The following is a 22326-nucleotide window of genomic DNA, read 5'->3' as shown; positions in this document are numbered from 1 at the left end:
ATATATGAGACTTGTATAGTGTTGTATAACGTTTGTTAATGTTGTATAACGAACTTCTGGAATGCACTGTGACTTAGTAGAGAGCCAAACCTAACATGGCTAAGCAGGAAATACAAGCCTTAGTAGACAAGGCTTCTTAGGGCTGTCTATTCTCCTCTCAGAAAGAGTAACTTGTGGAGAGTAAAACTTGGTGTTTCCCCCTTCACTCTGAGGTCAGGAAAGAAAGGGGAGAAGGCACATTATAAACCCACCACCCTTACTCACCGCACTTAAGAGAATACCATAAATAACCAAATAATAAGCTTTAATTTAAATATGTTACAGTGGAACATAACAATTCTTTTGAAGTATAAAAATAACATTTTTTCCATTTGCAAGTAGTATCTGCTACAGAGTATAAAGAGCACATTGATGCTATGAATTGTACACATTATCACTCCATTCCCAAGCCTGGACCCTCTCCTCTCCATGCAACACTACTCTGCAATCTTCAGGCCCCGTCAAGGGGCCAAGCTACTTCAGAAGTAGCAATCCTTAATAACAGAATTGGGTAGTAGCTCTCTTAAACTAGTCTCTATGGGTTTTTTTTGGCGGGGGGGTCGGTTCTATAGATAAAAAACTTTTTTAAAAAGTTAATCTAAAATTCTGAGAATTGCTCTTTTTGGAATATGTTTTTTCCAGGAGACAGAAAAATGGCAGGGAGAAGCTGGAGCATTAAGATCAACAAGAGCTCATTTAAAAGTATATCACCATCTGTGGAAAAGCTTTCCAAGTATAGGAAATTTGAAAATAACAGCAACTAACTGGAAGACAAATTTCATTGCCAAAAACCACTGAAGAGGTCCATACGTCTTTCTCTACTGTCATGTTTCCTAATATTTTGAGTGAGGTAAGTAAGAATCACAAGGATTCTAAAGATTATGGCAGGTTCTGTCCAGATCTGATCCACCTAGTAACTTAGATACTGAGGACCAACTAGTGAAAAAACAGAAACAATATAATAAGGAACAGAAGCTTTTGTATATAAAAAATTGTGGTGTAATTTTGTTTTCTAAAACTCAGCTATTCTGGCCAGTTTATTTTGATTTGTGCTTTGACTTGATTAGATCTGGGTCTAATAAAAGACTGGAGAACTGGCCACCTTCCTGAGTGGAGGTGGGAGAACCCTCATAATCGTCCAGGAGGCAGAACCCTCTGCCATCACTGACCTCACCTCCGCTGCGCCAACTTCTGCCACGTTCCCGTCTCCATCCTATGCAACTCCTTCATCCTCAGTGGATGCTGGGGTGGGGTGGAAAACCTGACTCAGTGCTTATAGGAATTCTTGTCTTTAGTGCTTCAAGGAATGGTGACCTTGAGTTCTCCTGCTGGAGAGGAATGGCTCTGCGCTTATGTAATGCTGGTACCTTCAACTGGCAGAAACAAAGTATGTAATATAGAAACAAAGTAACCTGGTACATAAAATGTGTGGGTCGATCTTCCAAAAATGGGTTGTGAGCCTAAAAATGCTCAGTTGTATAAGTTGTGTTGCCAGAGCTCAGCAACATTGAGCTGGAATAGGACTTAGGACAAAGTCCATCCATTAGGGAGGGAATCCCTCAAAGAACTTTACATGATTCATATTCTATTATCATTGCATTAATAAATAAAATAATCTTTGGAGCCCTACTTTCAAAAATTGATGTTTACTTAGTGAGATAGAGGAAGGAAAACCTAACCTGTAAGACCACCTAAAATATAACGGAGAAGTGACTGATGAGACCTGTATACTTTGTTTCCTGAATATCTTTAAAATGTCCCACACAGATTTTCTTCATATAGAACTCACCTTTTAAAAACTGCAATATACATGTTACTCTGCTGTAACATGTTATTATCATCAACAATTCAACTATCAAAAGAATAACCCCATAAGTCTATTATCTATTAGTGCCTGGACAGTTTGATGAAGGGTCTTACTGCCATTCTTAGAACCAGGTAGCTATTTATAACTTCTGCTCTCCTAAGATTCAGAGATGCATTACAAAACTTTTTATGGATTTCCCCAGTAACACAGGATCACGTACATAGATGGCTAAAATTAAGATGACAGAAATGATGTGACCCTTGAGCAGTAAAGGCATCTGTTATTGCAACTTGGAGAAAATGCCATGGAATGCTAATAAATAAAAAAAGTTTATGTCATTCTCCTTTAAGTCAGTAAATTACATAAGAGTGCTCTGAGTATTTTTAGAATAAAGGCACTGGACAAGTCCAAAGTCTTATTGCTCATGGGATCATATGGGAGCCACAGCCCAGACTACAGCTCTTAACTCAGCCAGGAGGCTTGGTCTAAGCTAGCCTGTCACTGATCAGGAGGCTTGGAGACCAAGGAAGGAGATGTCAATAAACAGAGCCTTGTCTCTAACATAAACTTGAGGGAAATGATCTCCAATTTTATGTCAAAGTGGTGATGGGTTCTGGAGGACTTGGGGGCTGTTTTAGACAGGCACTCTGTTTTCTTTGGCCCATTTCTTCATGATCCGGACGATGTACTCGACTTGCGGGTTACCCGTGCTTCTCAGTAAGTGGAGCACTTCTCGAAGGGTCTCTCTGAGGAAACGGTGTGAAAGGACAAGAATGCAAATTAACAGCTAAAATAACTTGTGACGGTTCTTCACATCCTTCTAGCAGGCATATCTGCCTACCCTTTTCCTGTGTTTTCATAAACCAATCACAGACTTCCTAGCTTTCTATTCTTATGGTGCCATAGTAAAATGGAAATTCTGTGAACTCCTCACCAATCTCAGTTTTCTTTGTTTGCATACACACACATATACACATATTTTTTTTGTCTGAATATGACATAAATATTTCTGTTTCTATGGTTATTCTGTAGGACAGAATAGAAAGTGTGTATTAAGGAGCTGGGTTCAAATTCTAGCTCTGTGCTAACAGGTCACTTAACTTGACTGAGTCCCAGAGTTCTCCTTTGTTTAATGTGGTAATCACCCCAAACTGGGTGTCACTGCCATAAATGGAAAATGTCAGAAAGCTGGGGTAGATGATCTCTTCAAGAAAAGTGACACATTAATAAATACAGAAGAGGGGAAAGTTAAGGACCATGATTTGGCAAATATTCAATATTTATATCTAACTAATTTAAATTTAATTTAAATTAAAACTCATGTTTTAAGTAATACATACTAAATCTTCCCTGTTACATCATCAGATCTATAGATGACTGCCTACTGATCCTCTTCCCTAAGGGTTCGCTCATATTTTATCCTTTTTCCCTCAAGTATCTTCTTTCAACTACCCAAATTCTTTTAAACTTTTAACAGTACTAGAAATATATACAAGGTAGGAACTAATTTTTGATAGATTATTTACTTATAAAATAGTCATTATCTTCTATCATAGATCAGTAACAAATACATTCCATGAAATTACTTTCAGAAAATGGAATTTAGTTTTCAGTAGTTTAACTGTTATTACAAATGGAACTATATGCCATGTAATTTTGTGTGGTCTAATGTCTCAGTATTTCCTGAAATATGAGAAGGCAAAAAAAATTAATTTTTAACCACACTCACTCCATTTCTAATTCTTTGAGGTCTAAACTAAGAGACACAAGAAAAAAACCAACAGGCAAAGAAAAGAGCAGAAGAGATTGAAAAAGACATTGCTTGTGAAAATGGCAGTATAAAACTTAAACTTTCATTCATCATTCTAAAACGTCATTATTTTATTGCATTGAATCTATAGGTTGCTTTGGGTAGTATACTCATTTTATTGCATTGAATCTATAGGTTGCTTTGGGTAGTATACTCATTTTATTGCATTGAATCTATAGGTTGCTTTGGGTAGTATACTCATTTTATTGCATTGAATCTATAGGTTGCTTTGGGTAGTATACTCATTTTATTGCATTGAATCTATAGGTTGCTTTGGGTAGTATACTCGTTTTATTGCATTGAATCTATAGATTGCTTTATAATTTTTAGTTTTCAGAGGATGTTAGCCAGGAAAACAATTGTCACCCCCCAGGAAACCAGCAAGTGCACAGAATAGCGTCTCTTGTCTGTCTACTTACTTGGGTTCCCTCCCAGCCAAGATCATCTGGAATATGCCCACACAGGCACCCCGCTTGCCTTCCCAGTATTCAGGGTTGGGGTCCAGCCTCTCTAAGACATCAAATGCTTTGGCTGAATAGTAAAACTGGCCCATCTGAATAAAAGAAAGTATTGTGGTAATACTTGTAGTCAAAAGACCCCACAAAATGAAACTAAATGTAAAGATACCATGAAACATAACATAAGTACATAAAACACGTGTATGGGTAATGACAACATTCTTAGTTAGCAAATTAACTTCTATTCCTTATTAAAACGAGAAGGGAAATCACAGTTTGTGTACATGGGTTCAGTTTAAATCCCCTTACCTTCATTAAGTTTTCAGCAATACAACATTTCTTCTACATATAGTCAAGTTATGCTATAATCAACACATTTCTCATTTCTTCTGATTCTATTCTTCTGTTCTTGAGGATAAATACTGATGACTGATCCAGACTGGTTATTTTTCAAGTTTCCTCAATACATTCCAAAGCTGACTACTTTCATTCATTTTCTGCTTATTTGATCATGTTTCACCCAAGAGAATGATCTTTCCCTGACCTTTGCCCTGTCATCTCAGAATGCCTAGATGTATACTGACTCCTAAACAGCAAACCTCTTAAATATTTAATTCCTTTTGACAAACTTCTTTCCCAAACACACTACACACTCCCATGGCCTTGTACAGTATGCTATCATTAAATTTTGCTTAGATGTTGCTGTTGTTGTTCAGTTGCTAAGTTGTGTCCAACTCTTTGTGACCCTATGGACTGCAACACACCAGGCTTCTCTGTCTTTCACTTTCTCCTCGAGTTTGCTCAAACTCATGTCTATTGAGTCAGTGATGCCATCCAACCATTTCATCCTCTGTCGTCTCCTTCTCCTCTTGCCCTCAATCCTTCCCACCATCAGAGTCTTTCCAAAGAGTCAGCTCTTTGCATCAAGTGGCCAAAATATTGGAGCTTCAGCTTCAGCATCAGTCCTTCCAATGACTAGTCAGGGTTGATTTCTCTTAGGATTGACTGGATTGATCTCCTTGCAGTCCAAGGAACTCTCAAGAGTCTTCTCTAGCACCACAGTTAAAAAGCATCAATTCTTTGGGGCTCAGCCTTCTTTATGGTCCAACTCCTCATCTGTACATGGCTACGGAAAAACCATATGGACCTTTGTTGGCAAAGTGCTGTCTCTGCTTTTTAAAATGCTGTCTAGGTTTGTCATAGCTTCTCTTCCAAAGAGCAAGCATCTTTTAATTTCATGGCTGCAGTCTCATAAATATATAGGGTTACCAATTTCACTGAAGTCTTCAAGTTGCTTGGAAATCCTCCCTTATTTAGTGTGGTTTAATTACTTCTCCTTTTCCATAAACTGTTGCTTTAAACCTTTCCAATTTCCTTAAGATCTCTATTGCATTCTTAGCTTAGCTTTTTTCTCTACTTCATAAGGAAGACACAACTTTCCTGCCTTCCATTCAAATTATACTTCATTACTCTGCCTATCTCACAGAAAGAAGTGTTCTTATTCCTTTTCAAGGTTAATCCTTCTTCCTATGTTCACCTAAAATGTTTTTTTTGGTAAAGAAACACACCAAATGATGTGAGAAACATACATGCACAGTTTAATGACTATAATGTCAATACAAGTGTAACTACCACCCGTGTCAAGAAACAAAACATTGAGAGCAAAACCAAAGCTCTGTGTTTCACTTCTATACCACAGCCCTCTCTTCCCATATTTTCATAACTACTAGTCTGACTCTTACGGTCATCAGTTCTTTGACTGTATAGCTGTATCAGCTTTGTATATATGTTTAGACAACATAATTGAGTGCTGCCTCTTAGTATGTTAACTATATGAAATAATGCTGTAAATATTATTTTGTATCTTTGTATATGTTTTTACAATTTGTCTATATTGTTGGATATAGCCCTAGTTGGGTCATTTGCTAACGCCTTTTTTATTTTGGAATAATTATAAACTGACAGGAAGTTACAAAGATAGTACAGAGTGGTCCCATGGAACATCAAACCCAGGAAACTGACATCACTACAATGTATGTGTACATTTCTGTTATTTAATCAAGTGTGTCAGACTCATGTAACCACCACCCCCAGCAAGACAGAACTATTACATCACCACAAATCTGTACCTCCCAGCTGACCATTCCTAACCTCTGGCAATCATCAATTTTTTCCTACGTCTCTATAATTTTGCCATTTCAAGAATGCTTTATATATATATGTATACATATGAAATCATATATCAGTTTTTTAAAGATTATGGGTTATGTTATTCTCGTTCAATCTGTCTCCTAATCCAATTCTCTTCTGTACCTAGTAGTGTTTTCTCAGGCCTCATGCAAGTCAATCTAGCTGCAGATTCGACATTTTCCTTCCTTGGCATTTGATAAAATAGAAACAAGAAAAAGAATAAGGAAAAAGGCTTTTTTTCTCTCTCTCCTGGTTCTTCTCTTTCCCTTCTGTTCATCCTCATCGTCTGTTTCTTTTACTAACTCCTCTGTTTCTATCCCTTAAATACTGACTGGTGTTCCACACGGTTCCTCACCCCAGTCACTGGCTACTCTCATTCTTTCCCATACTCTGCCGCTGCCACAACCACCGCCACCATTAACTTCTGTTAACTTCTGAAGTCACATATTTAATCCAAACCTTTCACATGCTTTCCTGAGCTCTGGGTTCACCCTGCGTATTTCCTACTATAATATCTCTACCTGAGAGCCCCAAACATACTTCAGATTTAATACATTTAAAACTGAACTAAATTCCTGTCCTTTAGTGTTTTCTTTCCTTCTGCCTTCTCTAACTTACTTAATATCATTGCCGTCCACTAAGTTATATTAAACATTTTCAAGTTTCCTATGTTTTAAAACCTTTTCCACTGATGGTGATTTATTTTTGTAATGATTTACTTTGCAATGAGCAAAGTAAATAAATCACTGATGGTGATTTATTTTTGTAATGATTCACTTTGCAATGAGCTATTATTGATTAAGTTGATACTAGACTTTCTTTACCTAATGTTTTCCTATCTTTTGAGCAGGAAGAAATATTCACCAAATAGTTTTCAGAATTTGAGGTTAGTTTTGTAAAAAGCTTTTAATCTATAGGATAGGGCCCCAAACTCTTCCCTGTCTTTCCAACTCCCTACACACACACACATACACACACACATACAAAGCTCCTCTTTTACTAAATCTGACTCTACTTTTTTCTGGTTCCTTTGTCCTTCCTGTCTACTATTTACATCAAGGTTTCCCAAAGGTTTGGTTTGCAACTCTTTATTCTTCTTACTTGACTCCCTTATCTGGGAAATTTCACTATTTTTCAGGGCATCTATTACTATTGATGGAGAAGGTAATGGCACCCCATTCCAGTACTCTTGCCTGGAAAATCCCGTGGACGGAGGAGCCTGGTAGGCTGCAGTCCATGGGGTCACTAAGAGTCAGGCACGACTGAGTGACTTCACTTTCACTTTTCACTTTCATGCATTGGAGAAGGAAATGGCAACCCACTCCAGTGTTCTTGCCTGGAGAATCCCAGGGACAGAGGAGCCTGGTGGGCTGCCGTCTATGGGGTCGCACAGAGTCGGACACGACTGAAGAGACTTAGCAGCAGCAGCAGCAGCATTACTATTGAAGTGGTGATTTCTCCAGATCTGTCTCTCAGTGTCAGAGGACACTGTTGTTTTCTCTAATGTGTTTAATTTTGGCTGGATTGGGTCTCCATTGCTGTGCATGAGCAGGGGCTACTCTCTAGTTGCAGTGTGCAGGTTTCTCATTGCGATGGCTCCTCCTGTTGTGGAGCACTGGCTCTAGAGCAAGCTGGCTTCAGTTGTTTTAGCAGGTAGGGTCAGTAGTTGTGGCAGCTGGGCTTAGCTGCCCGGCAGATGTGGAGTCTTCCCAGACCAGGATCGAATCTATGTCCTCTGCACTGGCAGGCACATTCATAACCACTTGACCATCAGGGAAATCCAGAGGCCATCATTCTTGAGCTTCAGAACCAACTTCCAACTACCAGATGAATATCTCTACCTGCATGATACCTAAAGAGTCATAGCCTTTAGAAATCTAAAACCTCCTATCTAAACCACTATTTCCGTACATATGATTTTCAGATTTCATTTATATGTATACATGTTTTATATATACATAAAATCCTGCCTATCTCTGAGTTCAGTTCATTTATAAAAGGGATGACATTTCTGATATCACTATGTGAATTCGCTCACCTATGACCATTTAGTCTCTAGGACACTTTCCCCTAACATTTAGTCAATGCACCAATGTAATACTGATCTTCACTTTCCCCTTAGATTTCACTCAGACTCACCTTGTAGCAGTCATTAGCAATGAGCTGTAGGAGGCTAAAGGACTCGCCAGAGGTTTCCATCTTGAGATAAAGCTCCCAGGCTAGTCTTGGCTTCTTATTCATAATGTCTACAAAGAGAAACAAAGATTTATGTTTTCTAAATGTACAAGAAGTACATTTCTGCATCTTGCTAGTCTATGGATTTGGTTTTATGTTAGAAACATACTAAGTAATAGTAGACAGTGAACATTTTACATGGAAAGCTTGCAATGTTGGCATTAAACTGGTTCCCCATCAGGACTCTATATACAGTGCTTAAAATACTTGTTAGGCTTCAGGTAAGTATGTCTTTTTAGACTGAGTTGATTTTCAGTAGTTCTCACTTTGCTCATCTGCTTAAAAAGTCATCTATCATTCATTCAATCCGACTCATACAGTTTCAGCCTCACTTAGAAGATCTAATTGCTAAAATTTTCCTAAGACGTCAAAAACTTAGTGAACATTTTAAATCCAAGTGAAAAAAAGGAACAAGAAAAAACACTGGAGAGAGAGAAAGACAGAGGTGATAGGCTATATATATAGCACACAAAAATTATGTTTTTGACATTTTACTACTTTTCAGGCCTGTACCATAGTGAAAAGGTAAAATTAACATAACAATATCATTTAGCAAAAAAAAAAAGCAAAGTAAACTGAGATTCTGGAAGGCGGAACACGCTAAAGAAAGAACTTGGCATCTTTTAGGACTGCTGGTGCTAGGTCACGGCCATATGGAAGAACTAACCGCAAGGCACACTCGTATACACACACACACATGGCCACCTTTACTGAGCAGCACTAACAACACAATCTCAGAGTTTAACCATTCTACAAGACAAAACCAGAAAACACTCAATAAAAGGAAGATTCGTCTATAACGTTTAAAAGAAGACTCACAGCACCGAGCTAACCAGCTGAGGTAAATGTAGTCATTTTTCATCTTCTCACTTTGGATTAAAAGGAAAACCTGCAAGAGGAGGGAAAAGGGAACAAACATACAGAAGCTTTTACAGTGAAAATATCCACAGCAGCTTGCCTTAGACTAATGAGCATTATAATGACCAAATTCTACACAGGCTGCTGAGAAAAGTGAAGGATAAAATTGTGGTGATTTTAACACATTTCTCTCAGTTATTGAGGCTTCCCTCGTAGCTCAGTCAGTAAAGAATCTGCTTGCAATGCAGGAGACCTGGGTTTGATTCCTGAGTTGGGAAGATCCCCTGGAGAAGGAAATGGCAACCCACTCTAGTATTCTTGCCTGGAGAATCCCATGGACAGAGGAACATGGGCTACAGTCCATGGGATTGCAAAGAGTCAGTCACGACCTAGTGACTAAGGACGAGCACTCAGTTATTGATATCATAAGGTAACATGAGGTTAGTAAGGAATAGAAGATTTGAACAGAATAATTAACAACTGCAGATGCTACTGGGCAATAAAGCAAGTCTTAACAGATTTTAAACGATTCATGTTATACAGACCACACTCTATGACCACAATACAATTAAGTTAGAAATCAAAATAACCTGGATATATATATTTCCCCTTCTGATTCATGTTGAGGTTTGACCAAAAACAGCAAAAGTCTGTAAAGATTATCCTTCAATAAAAAATATATTAATAATAAAAAAAAACCTGGAAAAGATAACATACATAACTTGAAAATCATGAAACATGTTTTAAAATAACTCACACTTAAAGATAATAAAAAGATAATTTCTAAACACGATGGAAATTGGAAAACACTTAGAATTTCAATAATAATAAGTTGAGTCATTTGTTGAGTAATAACAAAACTGAATTAAGTAACTTAACTGAAATATTTTGAATCATTTGGATAATCAATCTATGGAGTTAGATATCAAGATAGTGGTTAGCCTTGTGGGAAAGGGATTGACCCCAAAAGGGATGAGAGGGTTCCCTGCTGCTGCTGCTAAGTCGCTTCAGTCTTGTCTGACTCTGTGCGACCCCATAGACGGCAGCCCATCAGGCTCCTCTGTCCCTGGGATTCTCCAGGCAAGAACACTGGAGTGGGTTGCCATTTCCTTCTCCAATGCATGAAAGTGAAAAGTGAAAGTGAAGTCGCTCAGTTGTGTCCGACTCTTAGCGACCTCATGGACTGCAGCCTACCAGGCTCCTCTGTCAACGGGATTTTCCAGGCAAGAGTACTGGAATGGGGTGCCATTGCCTTCTCCGAGAGGGTTCCCTAGGTTATGATAAAATTCTGTTTTACGATCTGGGTGCTGACTATTTGGGTATGTTCACTTTAAAAATTCATCAAGCTGTGTACTTTGATTTGTATACTTTTCTCCATGTATGTTATGTCTTTATACAATTTATCCAAAAAAGGAAAATATGAATGTGGTTATACATGTATGTCTCTCAATATGGACTGTAGCCCGCCAGGCTTCTCTGTCCATGAGACTTTCCAGGCAGGAATACTGGAGTGGGTTGCCATTTCCTTCTCCAGGGGATCTTCCCCACCCAGGGATCAAAACCCGCATCTCTTATGTCTCCTGCACTGAGAGGTGGGTTCTTTACCACCAGCACAACCTGGGAAGCCCCATAAAATTTATCCAAAAAGGAAAACATGAATGTGGTCATAACCTATGTGTTTATTTATATTGTACTTTTTAATGTAACCTAAGAACAATGGAACTGTCAATAATCCTTTAACTTTAAACATGTATTTCCGTGAGAAAAAGATAATGTTTTTAGATAGAATCATTCAAAAGTCTTCAAAAGCAGGTACCTACCTCTTCACCCTCACTGGTATTGCCAGTTGCAGCTTTGGCTTGGGCATAATTAAAGTTAAAGATGTCATCATTATAGAAGTAACTCTGAAAAACATCCCAAGAACAGATCACATTGAGCTTTAACATATAAAATATAAAAACAACAGTTACCACTACTACTCCCACAGTAAAAGGGTCATCTCCAAAAGTATCTTATCTGTGACATATTAGAGTATTTTGTATACAAAATCACCTAGAAAACTCTACACTGACCTTGAATGAGTTGAGGTAAATCAAGACATCATCAAATTGCTTAAGCAGGAAGAAACAGGAAGCCATGCACTGCCTTCCTGGTATTGTATCTGAAATGGAATGGGAAAAAAATCAGGTGTATTCCTGAAACTAAAAGTTCTCTTTAGCTGAAATTTGAGTTATTTCATAATTTAGCAATAAGAAATGTATTCCAAGACATCTTTCTAGATTCTGAGATTAGATTCTGTTCATTGGACAGAACCTCGGCATGTGGAAGTCACAGTACTCAAGAATGACCAGCAATCTCTCCTGCGAGTCCCACATGAGCATGTGTCCTTCGGGCTACAGTTTTCCCTAGGTCTTTTTTCCAGGGCTTTGATTCTCTCATTCAGCTCCAACACCTGCACATTCAACGAATATGAATTAGTATCCATCATTACTCACCTAAGACAACCTAACACTTCCAATCTCAAATGGAGAAATATTTGGCCATGGAACCATCTGATCCTGATTCTGACCAACTTGTCTGATAACAGATTCCTGTTTGAAGTGGCAGAGGATTTGTGTAATACCCTACCTTCACCATGGTCACTCCTGATCCTCCTTCCTCTGTTCAATTTTTTCTCCTGTAACACTTATCACAGTCAGATATACTAAATAATCTATTTCTTATGTCTATAGTTTGTTCTCTCTAGACTGAACACTGCACAAGGGTGGGGGAATTGGCTGGTTTTGTTTACTGCTGTATCCCTAACACCTCAATAAATTTTTGTTTTAAAGAATGAAGTGAAATGGGGAAAGAAAATATTATGCAATAAATGGTTTTGGTGAAACATTTGAAAGAAAATGAATCCCCGGGGTGATCAGAATATTTAATAATAACTTCAGCATGAACACTGTTTGTCAGAATAGATGCCAGCCATTGAAGACAGGTACAGCCAGCCATACTGGTTTATACTGGCTAACTATCAGTCCTGTTTAGATGCCTTTTTCAAAACTTGCACTGAATCTTGAGTGATGAGATCAATAGTTTAATAACAAAAATGAAGCCACGAAACTACTGGCAAAATATAGGTGAATATTACATAACTTCAGGAATAAAAAAGCATTTTCTAAGCTTGATACCCATGTAATAAATCATTATAGAAAAGATAAATAAGATTTAAATGTTTTCATATGGGAAAAATACCATAGGCAAAATTAAAAGCAAATGACCTTCTGAAAAAATATCTACAGCATGACAAAAGCTCTATACGTAAAGAGCTCTTGAGAAATCAATCAAAGTGAACATTTCAAATAAAAAACAGAATCAAAATTTTAAAACTCTTATGAACTACAGAATATACTTATTCTCCTCTGTTTATGTATCCTCTCATCCCATTTTAGCTGAGCTGCTAAGACGGGCTAATCTAATATTCTCTCCTATGTCTGGGTTCCTGCTTTATAATGGGAAACCTAACAGATATATCCCTGGACACAGAGTCAAACTTCACCAGTCAATATACGACCAACTCCAGTGATAAATCGTGCTCACATGTACAGATTCAAACATACCACATTCGCTAGCTGATCCTCCCACCAACTGGAAGAACTGCTGGGCAATTTTCATATGATCCCTCTAAAAAACCAAGCAGAGCTGATAAGAGGAATAAACTGAAAATACATTATTTGTATTACACTCTATGGTTTCAACATATCTGTCAGGATCTAACAAATTTTAAATTCTCAAATCAGCAATACTAATTTTTATTAGCATCACCAATTAAAAAGTAATAATCTATAATTGAATTAAAACTTAATTAGGATCAGATAGAAAAGAAGAGAAAAAAAAAATTCAATTCCCAAATCCTATTTTAAAAGTACCTTTATTAAATGAACTCATTCATTCATTTAACAAATATTTATTGCTTTTATCATATATCAGAACTTGTGGTAGGAGCTATGGCTAGAACAAGGAGTAACTTACTAAGTAGAATCATTAATTTATTCAATAGCTATTTACTGCCTATTTGAGGCAATTTGGAGTGAGCTGGAGATAAAAAGATTTATTTACATCCCATTTCGTTCCAAAAAGAACCTACTATGCCATATTCAGGTGAATAAGAGCTTAATTTTAGTCAGTGTTTTGTATTTATAAAAAACTTTCCCAAAGAAACAATTATTCTCATTTTACAGATGCCAAAATTATAGCTCAGAGGTATACAAGGTTAAAAAAAAAGTCAGTGAAAGTAAGAATGAAGTTTTGCAATGATTTGCTGTTGTTATTAGATAAACACGTTGTTCAACAGTTGGGCTTTTTTTTCCCCTTAAAAAGCAGTAATTCTTAAGGCTATAGCTTTCTATTATTTTTTTTTTTTCGGTTTTTATTCTATTCTGCTTTATATTTTGGACAAGCCACCTGGTTTGCGGGATCTTGTTCTCCATCCAGGGATTGAACCTGGGCCCTTGGCAATGAGCGTGCCAAGTCCTAACCACAGGACCACCAGGGAATTCCCTTTTTTTGTCTTCAAATAACACAGAATTCTGTCACAATGGAATCTGGATTGGTGGATATGGAGAAATAAAAGGAACTGCAGAGGAGCCTATAGTAAGCTTATTACTAGTTGAACTTTGAAAGTCATTTTTATTTTTTCCACACACTGTAACTTTACGAACTATAGATACCAGTGGTTTTATACTCACTGAACACATTTCCTGGCCAAGGGCTGCATTGACCACTCCTTTGAGGATATACTCCTGGAAACGTGAAATATCAGTAATTAATTTAAAAGGAACATAAAACTAAGAGATATCACTCAAAAAAATCATTTGCATCAACTCAATGCTTTATATATATTATCAAAAGTTACCCAAAGTCACTTTGCTCTGTTCTATCCCTGGTAAGAATAAAAGAATTAGGAGACTTTCATTTGGTTCTCAGGAAAGTGTTTATATAACAGAATTAATCATATTTGTAAATTCTCAATCATAAGGGGAAAAACTCAGTGGACATGCATAGGAGTTTTGTTTTTATTTCAATTCAGTGGAAAAATTAACCATAAAATGTTTATGTAACAATTTTTACACTTTATCAGCCACTGCCATTTTCTGTGACCATATCACACACACACACACACACATACACACACATATATAATTTTCCCTTTCCAATGATATAATAACCTTCCTTTGCTAGTGATTCCTTTCTTCAAAAATAAATTAATTAATAACAATAATCCTCTGACTCTCATTTGTAAGGTATTCTCATTTTGGAGTCCTGAGGCCTTATCTGTATCTCCTTTAGACTTGGTTCTATTCTTTAACAGATACTCTCCTTAGCTTTATGAATTTTTTTTTTTTTTTTTGCACCGCACAGGATCTTAGTTCGCTGAACAGAGATCAAACCAGTATCCCCTGCAGTGGAAGTATGGAATCCTAGTGACTGGATCACCAGGGAATTCTGATTTTTATGTGAGTACTATTTTTATTTAAGACAGCTCTTTAAAAGAATAAAACAAAAAATGCTGAAGCTTTTAATACACTTGAGAAATATACCAACTTAGACCTGGAAATATTTTTCAGCCTTTCACCCCATGAGTGGGACGCCTAGTACATGCTTAGCGTTCGTATCACTGGAGACACAATACGAACTCAGTGCCTGCCTTCAGGGAGTGGACCCGCAGCAGGGGACACAGACACAGCACAGACAGGCATCCTGGTGACTGAGTTCCCGTGTCTAGTTTCATCAGAATTCTAGATTTCAGTATTTTCAAACTTCAACCCTTTTGAGGAAATGACCATATTTATGGGAGTTTACAAATTTCAAAAAAGCCCAGAATATTGATTCTCATATCAAAAGTCTCATGTAATATTCCCAGATCAACATACACAAACTTTCCTGAGAGTCTACAAGCAGGAATCTTCCCTAATATGCCTTCCAACTACCTTTCAACAGAAATTCCACCTTTAACAGAACTTGGTTAGTAAAAATGTAACACATTGTCAATTACCTGAGGAGTAGTAGGTTCCAGATCCTTAATTAAGTTATAAGCTTCCTGTACATCATCTGAAATATAAGAAATATGTAGCCATATTAATCTGTATCCTAGCAAACAGTTGCCCCAAATGATAAGGTCCTTCAAATATTCATGAGAAGTATGATTTGCTTTTCTTGTCTCTTAACTCTCCATGAAGTTCAATGCTTAGTAGTAGATAACCAAATATCTGTAGGAAACCTGTATTAAGCCACGAAGCACTTAAGGGTTCAAGCTAAAAATAAGGAACAGGGAAGTATATGCTTATGGCATTGTAATTATATAAGAAAAACATCCATTTTATATGTGTGTGTGTGTATGTGTGTGTGTATATATATATATATATATATATATATATACACATAAAGTACATAGGAGTAAAATGACACGAAGGCTGGGATTCGCTTTAAAATATTTCATAACAAAACTGGAAGAAGGAGGATAAATTAAGAAAGACTGGCAATATCTACAAAACTATTGTATCTGGGGTTATTATTTGGGTGTTCATACTATTAACTTGTTTTGTTTGTGTTTGAAAGTTCCTAGAATAAAAATTAGTTTATAAAATATATAAGGTGTTTCTTTAATTCTTGTCCAAAAGCTTATTTCTTTGCGCTGATGTACCAAATTAGAGAACTATTTGCAAGTTCACGGTCTCCTGTTAATAAACACTTCACATTTCCCTCAGTGATGAATATGTTGCCTGGTTGGTTCCTACCGTGCACCTTAAAAGGCCCACACTTAGTCTGAGGCCCATGACTGAGTGCCAGCGCCTCTGCGTGGGAGCTCCCACCCCGCGTTCACAACTGTGAGACAACACGCTGCTTGGGCCTGTGCCTACAATTTATCCTTACTCAGGGCAACAAATACCATGCTCATTTTGCATCTTCATATTTTGCAGGAGCTGGGGGTACAAAGAAACAGAAAGACAGATAATTAGAGCAAATAAAAAAGTTAATGATGGGGAAGAAAAGACCCAAGGAACAGTAGATGGACTTTACACACAGAGGAACACACAACAAAGAAGAAATGAGGGAGGGAAAGGAAAAACAACAGAAAACCTGAAATAAAATGAATAGAGGACAAAGGGCAGAAAAATAAGAGGGAAAGAAAAAACCAGAATGGGCGAGAGATTGGAAGCAACAGAAGAGGAAAGAGGAGATGAAGAGAAAAGGCACAACAGATAAATATCAATAAGTTTGCTCTGTCCTGAGAACCTGCTGCAAATATATTTTTGGGTATTATGAAGTGATTTTAAAGGTTAAACAAGTAGTTCAGTTGGAGAGTAAATGTTCTAAAATATCTTACATAGGCAAGATCAAGACATATTTCTCTTACCTTGACGAAGATAGTAAATCACTAAGTTTAGCCTAGCTTCAGGAATGACATCAACCAGGGGAGGCAAAACTTGCAAAGCCCCTTCTCCTCCTCGGAAGACTACCTAAAGACAGAAAAGCCATTATTATGGCAGCAAATATGAGTACGTTTACTGGTGGAAATACACACGGACCTGACACAACAGTTACTCTTTGAAGGGAGGAATATATTTTTGAAGCTTTTTCTATACACACATGACCTTGACCTCATTAAAAAAAAAAAAAAAAAGGCATCCTAGGGACTTCTCTGGCAGTCCAGTGGTTAAGACTCTGTGCTTCAAATGTAGGGGCTATGGATTTGATCCTTGTTTGGGGCGCTAAGTCCCATGTGCTTCACAGCCAGGAAAAAAAAAAGTCATCCTAAATGTAAGAAATAGAATAAAGGCATGGCCCTATTGCATATATTTCCTTTTTGCCTCATAAGAACTATATGAAACTCTTAAAGTACCCAATAATTAATGAAACTTCTTTCTAGACAGATATTCTACATTAAAAACTCCATGAAGGAATTTATGAAATCCTTCTGAGATTATTTCCTCATCTCTAAATGGCATTAGTAATGTCCACCTAATTAGTAATGGCATTAGTAATGTTCAGAGTTATCATAAGGATGAAATAAGTTAAAGTGGGCTACATGCATGGCATATCATACGTTATATTTTGTTTTATTAAAATATTAGTAAATATTCATTAACACCTACTATATGCCTGGTATTGTAATACCAGGGCTACACCAGGAAAAAGTCCTTCTCCTGTCTATGACTTATAGTATAGTTATGCTATACTATATGCTGCTGCTAAGTCGCTTCAGTCGTGTCCGACTCTGTGAGACCCCAGAGACGGCAGCCCACGAGGCTCCCCCGTCCCTGGGATTCTCCAGGCAAGAACACTGGAGTGGGTTGCCGTTTCCTTCTCCAATGCATGAAAGTGAAAAGTCAAAGTGAAGTCGCTCAGTCAGGTCTGACTCTTAGCGACCCCATGGACTGCAGCCTACCAGGCTCATCCATCCATGGGATTTTCTAGGCAAAAGTACTGGAGTGGGGTGCCATTGCCTTCTCCGATATTGTACTATATAGTCCTGTCTGTATACTCAAATGAGGAGAGACCTTCAAAGAGCAAACTTAAGTATGTTGTCATATAATAATAAAAGCTACAGAGGACAGCTAAAACAAAAACACCATCCATGAAAGGACTGTTTACATGCTGTTTTGTACCCACAGCCTAGCACAGTATCTGACACATAGTAAATTATATCACAAATATACAGAAATCAAGGCAATCAGGCATAAACTACCTAATCTCTTCTTTCTATATCAAAATATCCATCTGGTCATTTTTTTTTTTTTTTTTGGTTCTCTTTGTCTAAGATGCTCCCTTCCCTTGCCAAGATTAATTCCTACAATTGTCTTCTTTGATGTCATGATTTTAACTCCATTTGGATTTTGTTTCTGCATTAATATTCTATTTCATTAATCCTGGTCCCACTTCTCAACTTTAAATATGCACAAAGGTTTCTACTCTCTTGAAAAATCTTCACTTCACTTGGTGTCACTGTTCCCTCTGAACAGCATCGTACTTTTTCTCCTTTTTTCAATGCCACACTTGAAAAGTAAGTGGCTTGCTGTTTCAACTTCTTCTCTTCCTCTCCTTAACCTCCCAGAAAACTTGCTGCTGCTCTCTGCACACTAATAAACCCATTCTACAAGTCACAAATATCAACCCCTTTGACCAAATTCAATAGACTTTCCTCTCTTGTTGCTCCATGACATATCTGCAGTTTTGACACCGGTGGCCATAGCATGACAATAAAAGCACTAGTCACTAAATGCTGACTGTATGCTGTATGCTGCCTGAGGCACCTTACATATATTACCTCCTTTCATCTTCACAAGGAAATGAGGTAGGTGCTGTGATTTCCTCTATTCTACATAGAGAACACAGAGACTCATCAGTGTTTAGTGACTTACCCAAAGTTACAAAGCTAGTATCTCGTGTACTTGATTTTGACATCAGGTCTGACTGCAAAAGCTGATGTCAGTAACAATTTATACTGCTTAATATTTTTTTCAGGTTTTGTCTTAAACTATAAAATTAATCTGTATTTACTAGAAAAAACTTACATATAGTATTACAACAGGCAAAAGGAAAATTACCATTCTCTCACTTTTCTTTTTAATCCCACCCTCCAAGTATAACTCCCATCACTAGCTAATATGCACCTTCCAGTTATATGTATAAATAAAGGTTCTTTACTCTGGCTGTATATTATATCCACTTGGAAAACTTTTAAGAAAAGTATTGATAGTTGAACCTTAGCCCAACCATTCGATAAAAATCTCACACATTAATATTTTTAAAAATCCCCTGGGTGATTAAAATGTGTAGTTATAATGACATTACAACTTCCATGATGGCTTCTCTGGTGGCTCAGACAGTAAAGAATCCACTACAATGCAGGAGACCTGGGTTCAATCCCTGGATTGGGAAGATCCCCTGGAGGAAGGCATGGCAACTCAGTCCAGTATTCTTGCCTGGAGAAGCCTCATGGACAGAGAAGCCTGGCAGGCTACAGTCCATGGGGTCACAAAGAGTCGGACATGACTGAGCGACTAAGCACAGCACAACACAATGACATTACAGTCAGAAGCAACCTACGTGTCCATCAACAGATGAGATGAATGGACGAAGAAGATGTGGTCTGTATATACAATGGAATATTGCTCAGCCATAAAAAATAATGAAATTTTGCCATTTGCAACATGATGGACCTGGAGGGCATTATGCTAAGTGAAGTAAGTCGGACAGAGAGACAAATACTGCTTGATGTCACTTATATGTGGAATCTAAAAAAGACGCAACACATCTGTGAATAGAGCAGAAAAGAAGCAGACAGACTCACAGATATAGAGAACAAACTAGTGGTTACCAGTGGGGAGGGCAGTATGTGGGGGCTGGGGGAAGTACAGACTATTGGGTGTAAGATAGGAATAAAGATGTATTTGTACAACACAGAGCACATAGCTGATATTTTGTAATAACTGTAAATGGAGTATAACCTTTAAAAATTATATAAAAATTAGAAAAATTTTGTAAAATGACTGTTGACCATTGAACAATGGTGATGGAGATTGTTTAAGGGCACTGACTCTCCACACAGTTGAAAATTCAAATGTGATTTACAGTCAGCCACCCACATGCAGGGTTCCTCCGTATACGAGGATTCAACCCACCTCAGATGGTATAATATTTACGACTGAGAAAAATCTGTGTATGAGTGGACCCATGCATTTCAAACCTGTGCTGCAGAAGGGGTTGTACATTATGTAGGTGTTTTCTCTTGCCTGCCTTTTTTTATTTTCTTATTCTCCTCTTTCAGCCCCTTAAATACAAACACACTCTTGGAACCGTATTTCTCTTTTTTTAACCTTTTCTTCAGCTATCCCTACTCTTATGAAAACTCCTAAATCTTAATCTCTTAATCTTCCAGTCTTCATCTCTTTCCAAGTTTAATTTCCAGACTACTCTCTCTAACATCATATTCTCCACAAAAATCAATCTGGCTTTAATTTATAGACTAAATTAGAAGTGAAAAGGTTAGAGGCAGAAGCTCATAATGCAAAATAACCTCAGAAAACCCTGTGATGGAGGCCTGAGTTAGAGGAGGAATGGAATAAATAGAAGAATTAATAGGATTAAGCGGCTGAGTATCAGAAATAAAGGGGAAGAGAGAGTCTAAACCAGCTACGGTTTTCAGCATTGGTACTGGGAGACTTAGTGCTAATGAAGGTGCAGAGAAATCAGAAGGAAAAGGTGTAGTTATTACTACTGCCATATTCACACGAGGAATCTGAAACTCAACAATACTGAGTAATTTGCTCAGTGTCCCCAGGTGTCTGAGTTGAATACAGCTGCTCTGCACCCACTTTACTGCTGAGTCAATTGAATCCAACTTGAAACTTCATCTGAATCTTTTTTTTTTTTTAGCAACTATCCCCGTGCAAATTTTCTGTCCCAGTAAATTCAGTCTGCTCACATATGTCGTCTTCATTCATTCATCCATGTCCTTGCCACAAATGAACCCTTTAAATCCAAGTCATTCTTCAAAGACCAACTCAAGTTTTACTTTCATCAGAAAGTAAAGGATTTTCACTTTCATCAGAAAGTAAAGGATATGTTCCTTTGTCTTTGCCAACAACATGAACACTTGGATCTCACTGCCTCACACTTCTTTCTAAATGTTAAGTATGTGTTACTGCCTTCCCAGTAAGGAAAGAACCTGGTATCTTAAACTCATTCTCTCTCCTCCACAAGAAGAAAGAGTTCACTTGGAGTAGAGAAATACTTGTCGAGATATCTCCCTTCATTCATCTTCCCAACCACTGTAATGTACCCAAAATAGGGTAGGCCTCAAATCATCAAGACTAGAAACTCTTATTCACCAGATTGTGCCTGATGAGCTCTTTAGCAAATTCAAAGGAAGAAGAAGCGTTGTCCATCAAGCTTTTGAGTTCTGCCTGAAATTAAAAAAAGGAAAGGCTTATGAAAATGACAAGTGTATAGTTCTTACATCACCTGTAAGAATTACAAAGTTTTATAGCTTACGAAGAATTTAACATGCTGCTTCCTTTGTTCTGCAGGGCTCTGAGAAATAATGTAATTATTATTCTCCTTATTTTACAGATGAGAACCTTGAGGCTTATAAACGTTAAACAACTGAACCTCTACGCAGCAAGTCTGAAACTGGTGAACCCAAGTCTGAAGACTCCTAGAGTTAGTCTTCGGAGAAGGCAATGGCACCCCACTCCAGTACTCTTGCCTGGAAAATCCCATGGATGGAGGAGCCTGGTAGGCTGTAGTCCATGGGGTCGCTACGAGTCAGACACGACTGAGCGTCTTCCCTTTCACTTTTCACTTTCATGCATTGGAGAAGGAAATGGCAACCCACTCCAGTGTTCTTGCCTGGAGAATCCCAGGGACGGGGGAGCCTTGTGGGCTTCCATCTATGGGGTCGCACAGAGTCGGACACAACTGAAGCGACTTAGCAGCAGCACAGTTAGTCTTTCCTTTTGGGTGATCAACTTTTAACAACTAAGGTTGGTTATTTTTCTTTATTTAACATTTTAAATTAATTAACTTATTTATTTATTACTTATTATTTTTTACTGCCCTAGGTCTTTACTGCTGCACGTGGGCTTTCTGTAGTTGTGGTGAGAGGGGGCTACTCTTCACTGAAGTGTATAGGCTTCTCTTGCAGAGCACGGGGTTGAGGCACTTGGGCTTCAGTAGTTGCAAGGCTTGGGCTCAGTAGTTCAGTAGTTGTGGTCAAGGGCTCTAGAGCTCAGGCTCAGTAGGTATGGCACACAGGCTTTAGTTGCTCAATGGCAGGCAGAATCTTTCTGGACCAGGGATTGAACTTGTGTCTCCTACATTAGCAGTTGGATTTTCAACCACTGTAACACCAGGGAAGTCCACTAAGGTTGATTCTTCAA

General features: G+C 37.8%; 1 protein-coding gene across 2 annotated transcripts in view; it reads right to left on the bottom strand.

Annotated features, from left to right (window-relative positions):
- Window positions 1-287: 287 nt before the first annotated feature.
- Window positions 288-22326, bottom strand: part of TTC26 (tetratricopeptide repeat domain 26) — a 41610-nt gene continuing 19571 nt past the window's right edge. Inside the window, exons 8-18 of one of the 2 annotated variants that reach the window (XM_002686999.7) lie at window positions 21277-21351; window positions 16800-16902; window positions 15438-15493; window positions 14131-14184; window positions 13003-13066; window positions 11470-11558; window positions 11218-11301; window positions 9359-9428; window positions 8444-8550; window positions 4076-4209; window positions 288-2592 (exon numbers count right to left, since the gene is read on the bottom strand). In XM_002686999.7, the coding sequence (XP_002687045.1) occupies window positions 2481-2592; window positions 4076-4209; window positions 8444-8550; window positions 9359-9428; window positions 11218-11301; window positions 11470-11558; window positions 13003-13066; window positions 14131-14184; window positions 15438-15493; window positions 16800-16902; window positions 21277-21351 (948 nt within the window). In that variant the 3' untranslated portion in view covers window positions 288-2480. The remainder of the gene's footprint in view (window positions 2593-4075; window positions 4210-8443; window positions 8551-9358; window positions 9429-11217; window positions 11302-11469; window positions 11559-13002; window positions 13067-14130; window positions 14185-15437; window positions 15494-16799; window positions 16903-21276; window positions 21352-22326) is intronic. The other variant, XM_015470795.3, reaches the window with a different exon arrangement.

This window comes from Bos taurus, chromosome 4 (genome assembly GCF_002263795.3).
Source record: "Bos taurus isolate L1 Dominette 01449 registration number 42190680 breed Hereford chromosome 4, ARS-UCD2.0, whole genome shotgun sequence".
Taxonomy (NCBI): domain Eukaryota; kingdom Metazoa; phylum Chordata; class Mammalia; order Artiodactyla; family Bovidae; genus Bos; species Bos taurus.
Note: the sequence above shows the minus strand (reverse complement) of the source record. Positions and strands in the feature narration are given on the sequence as shown.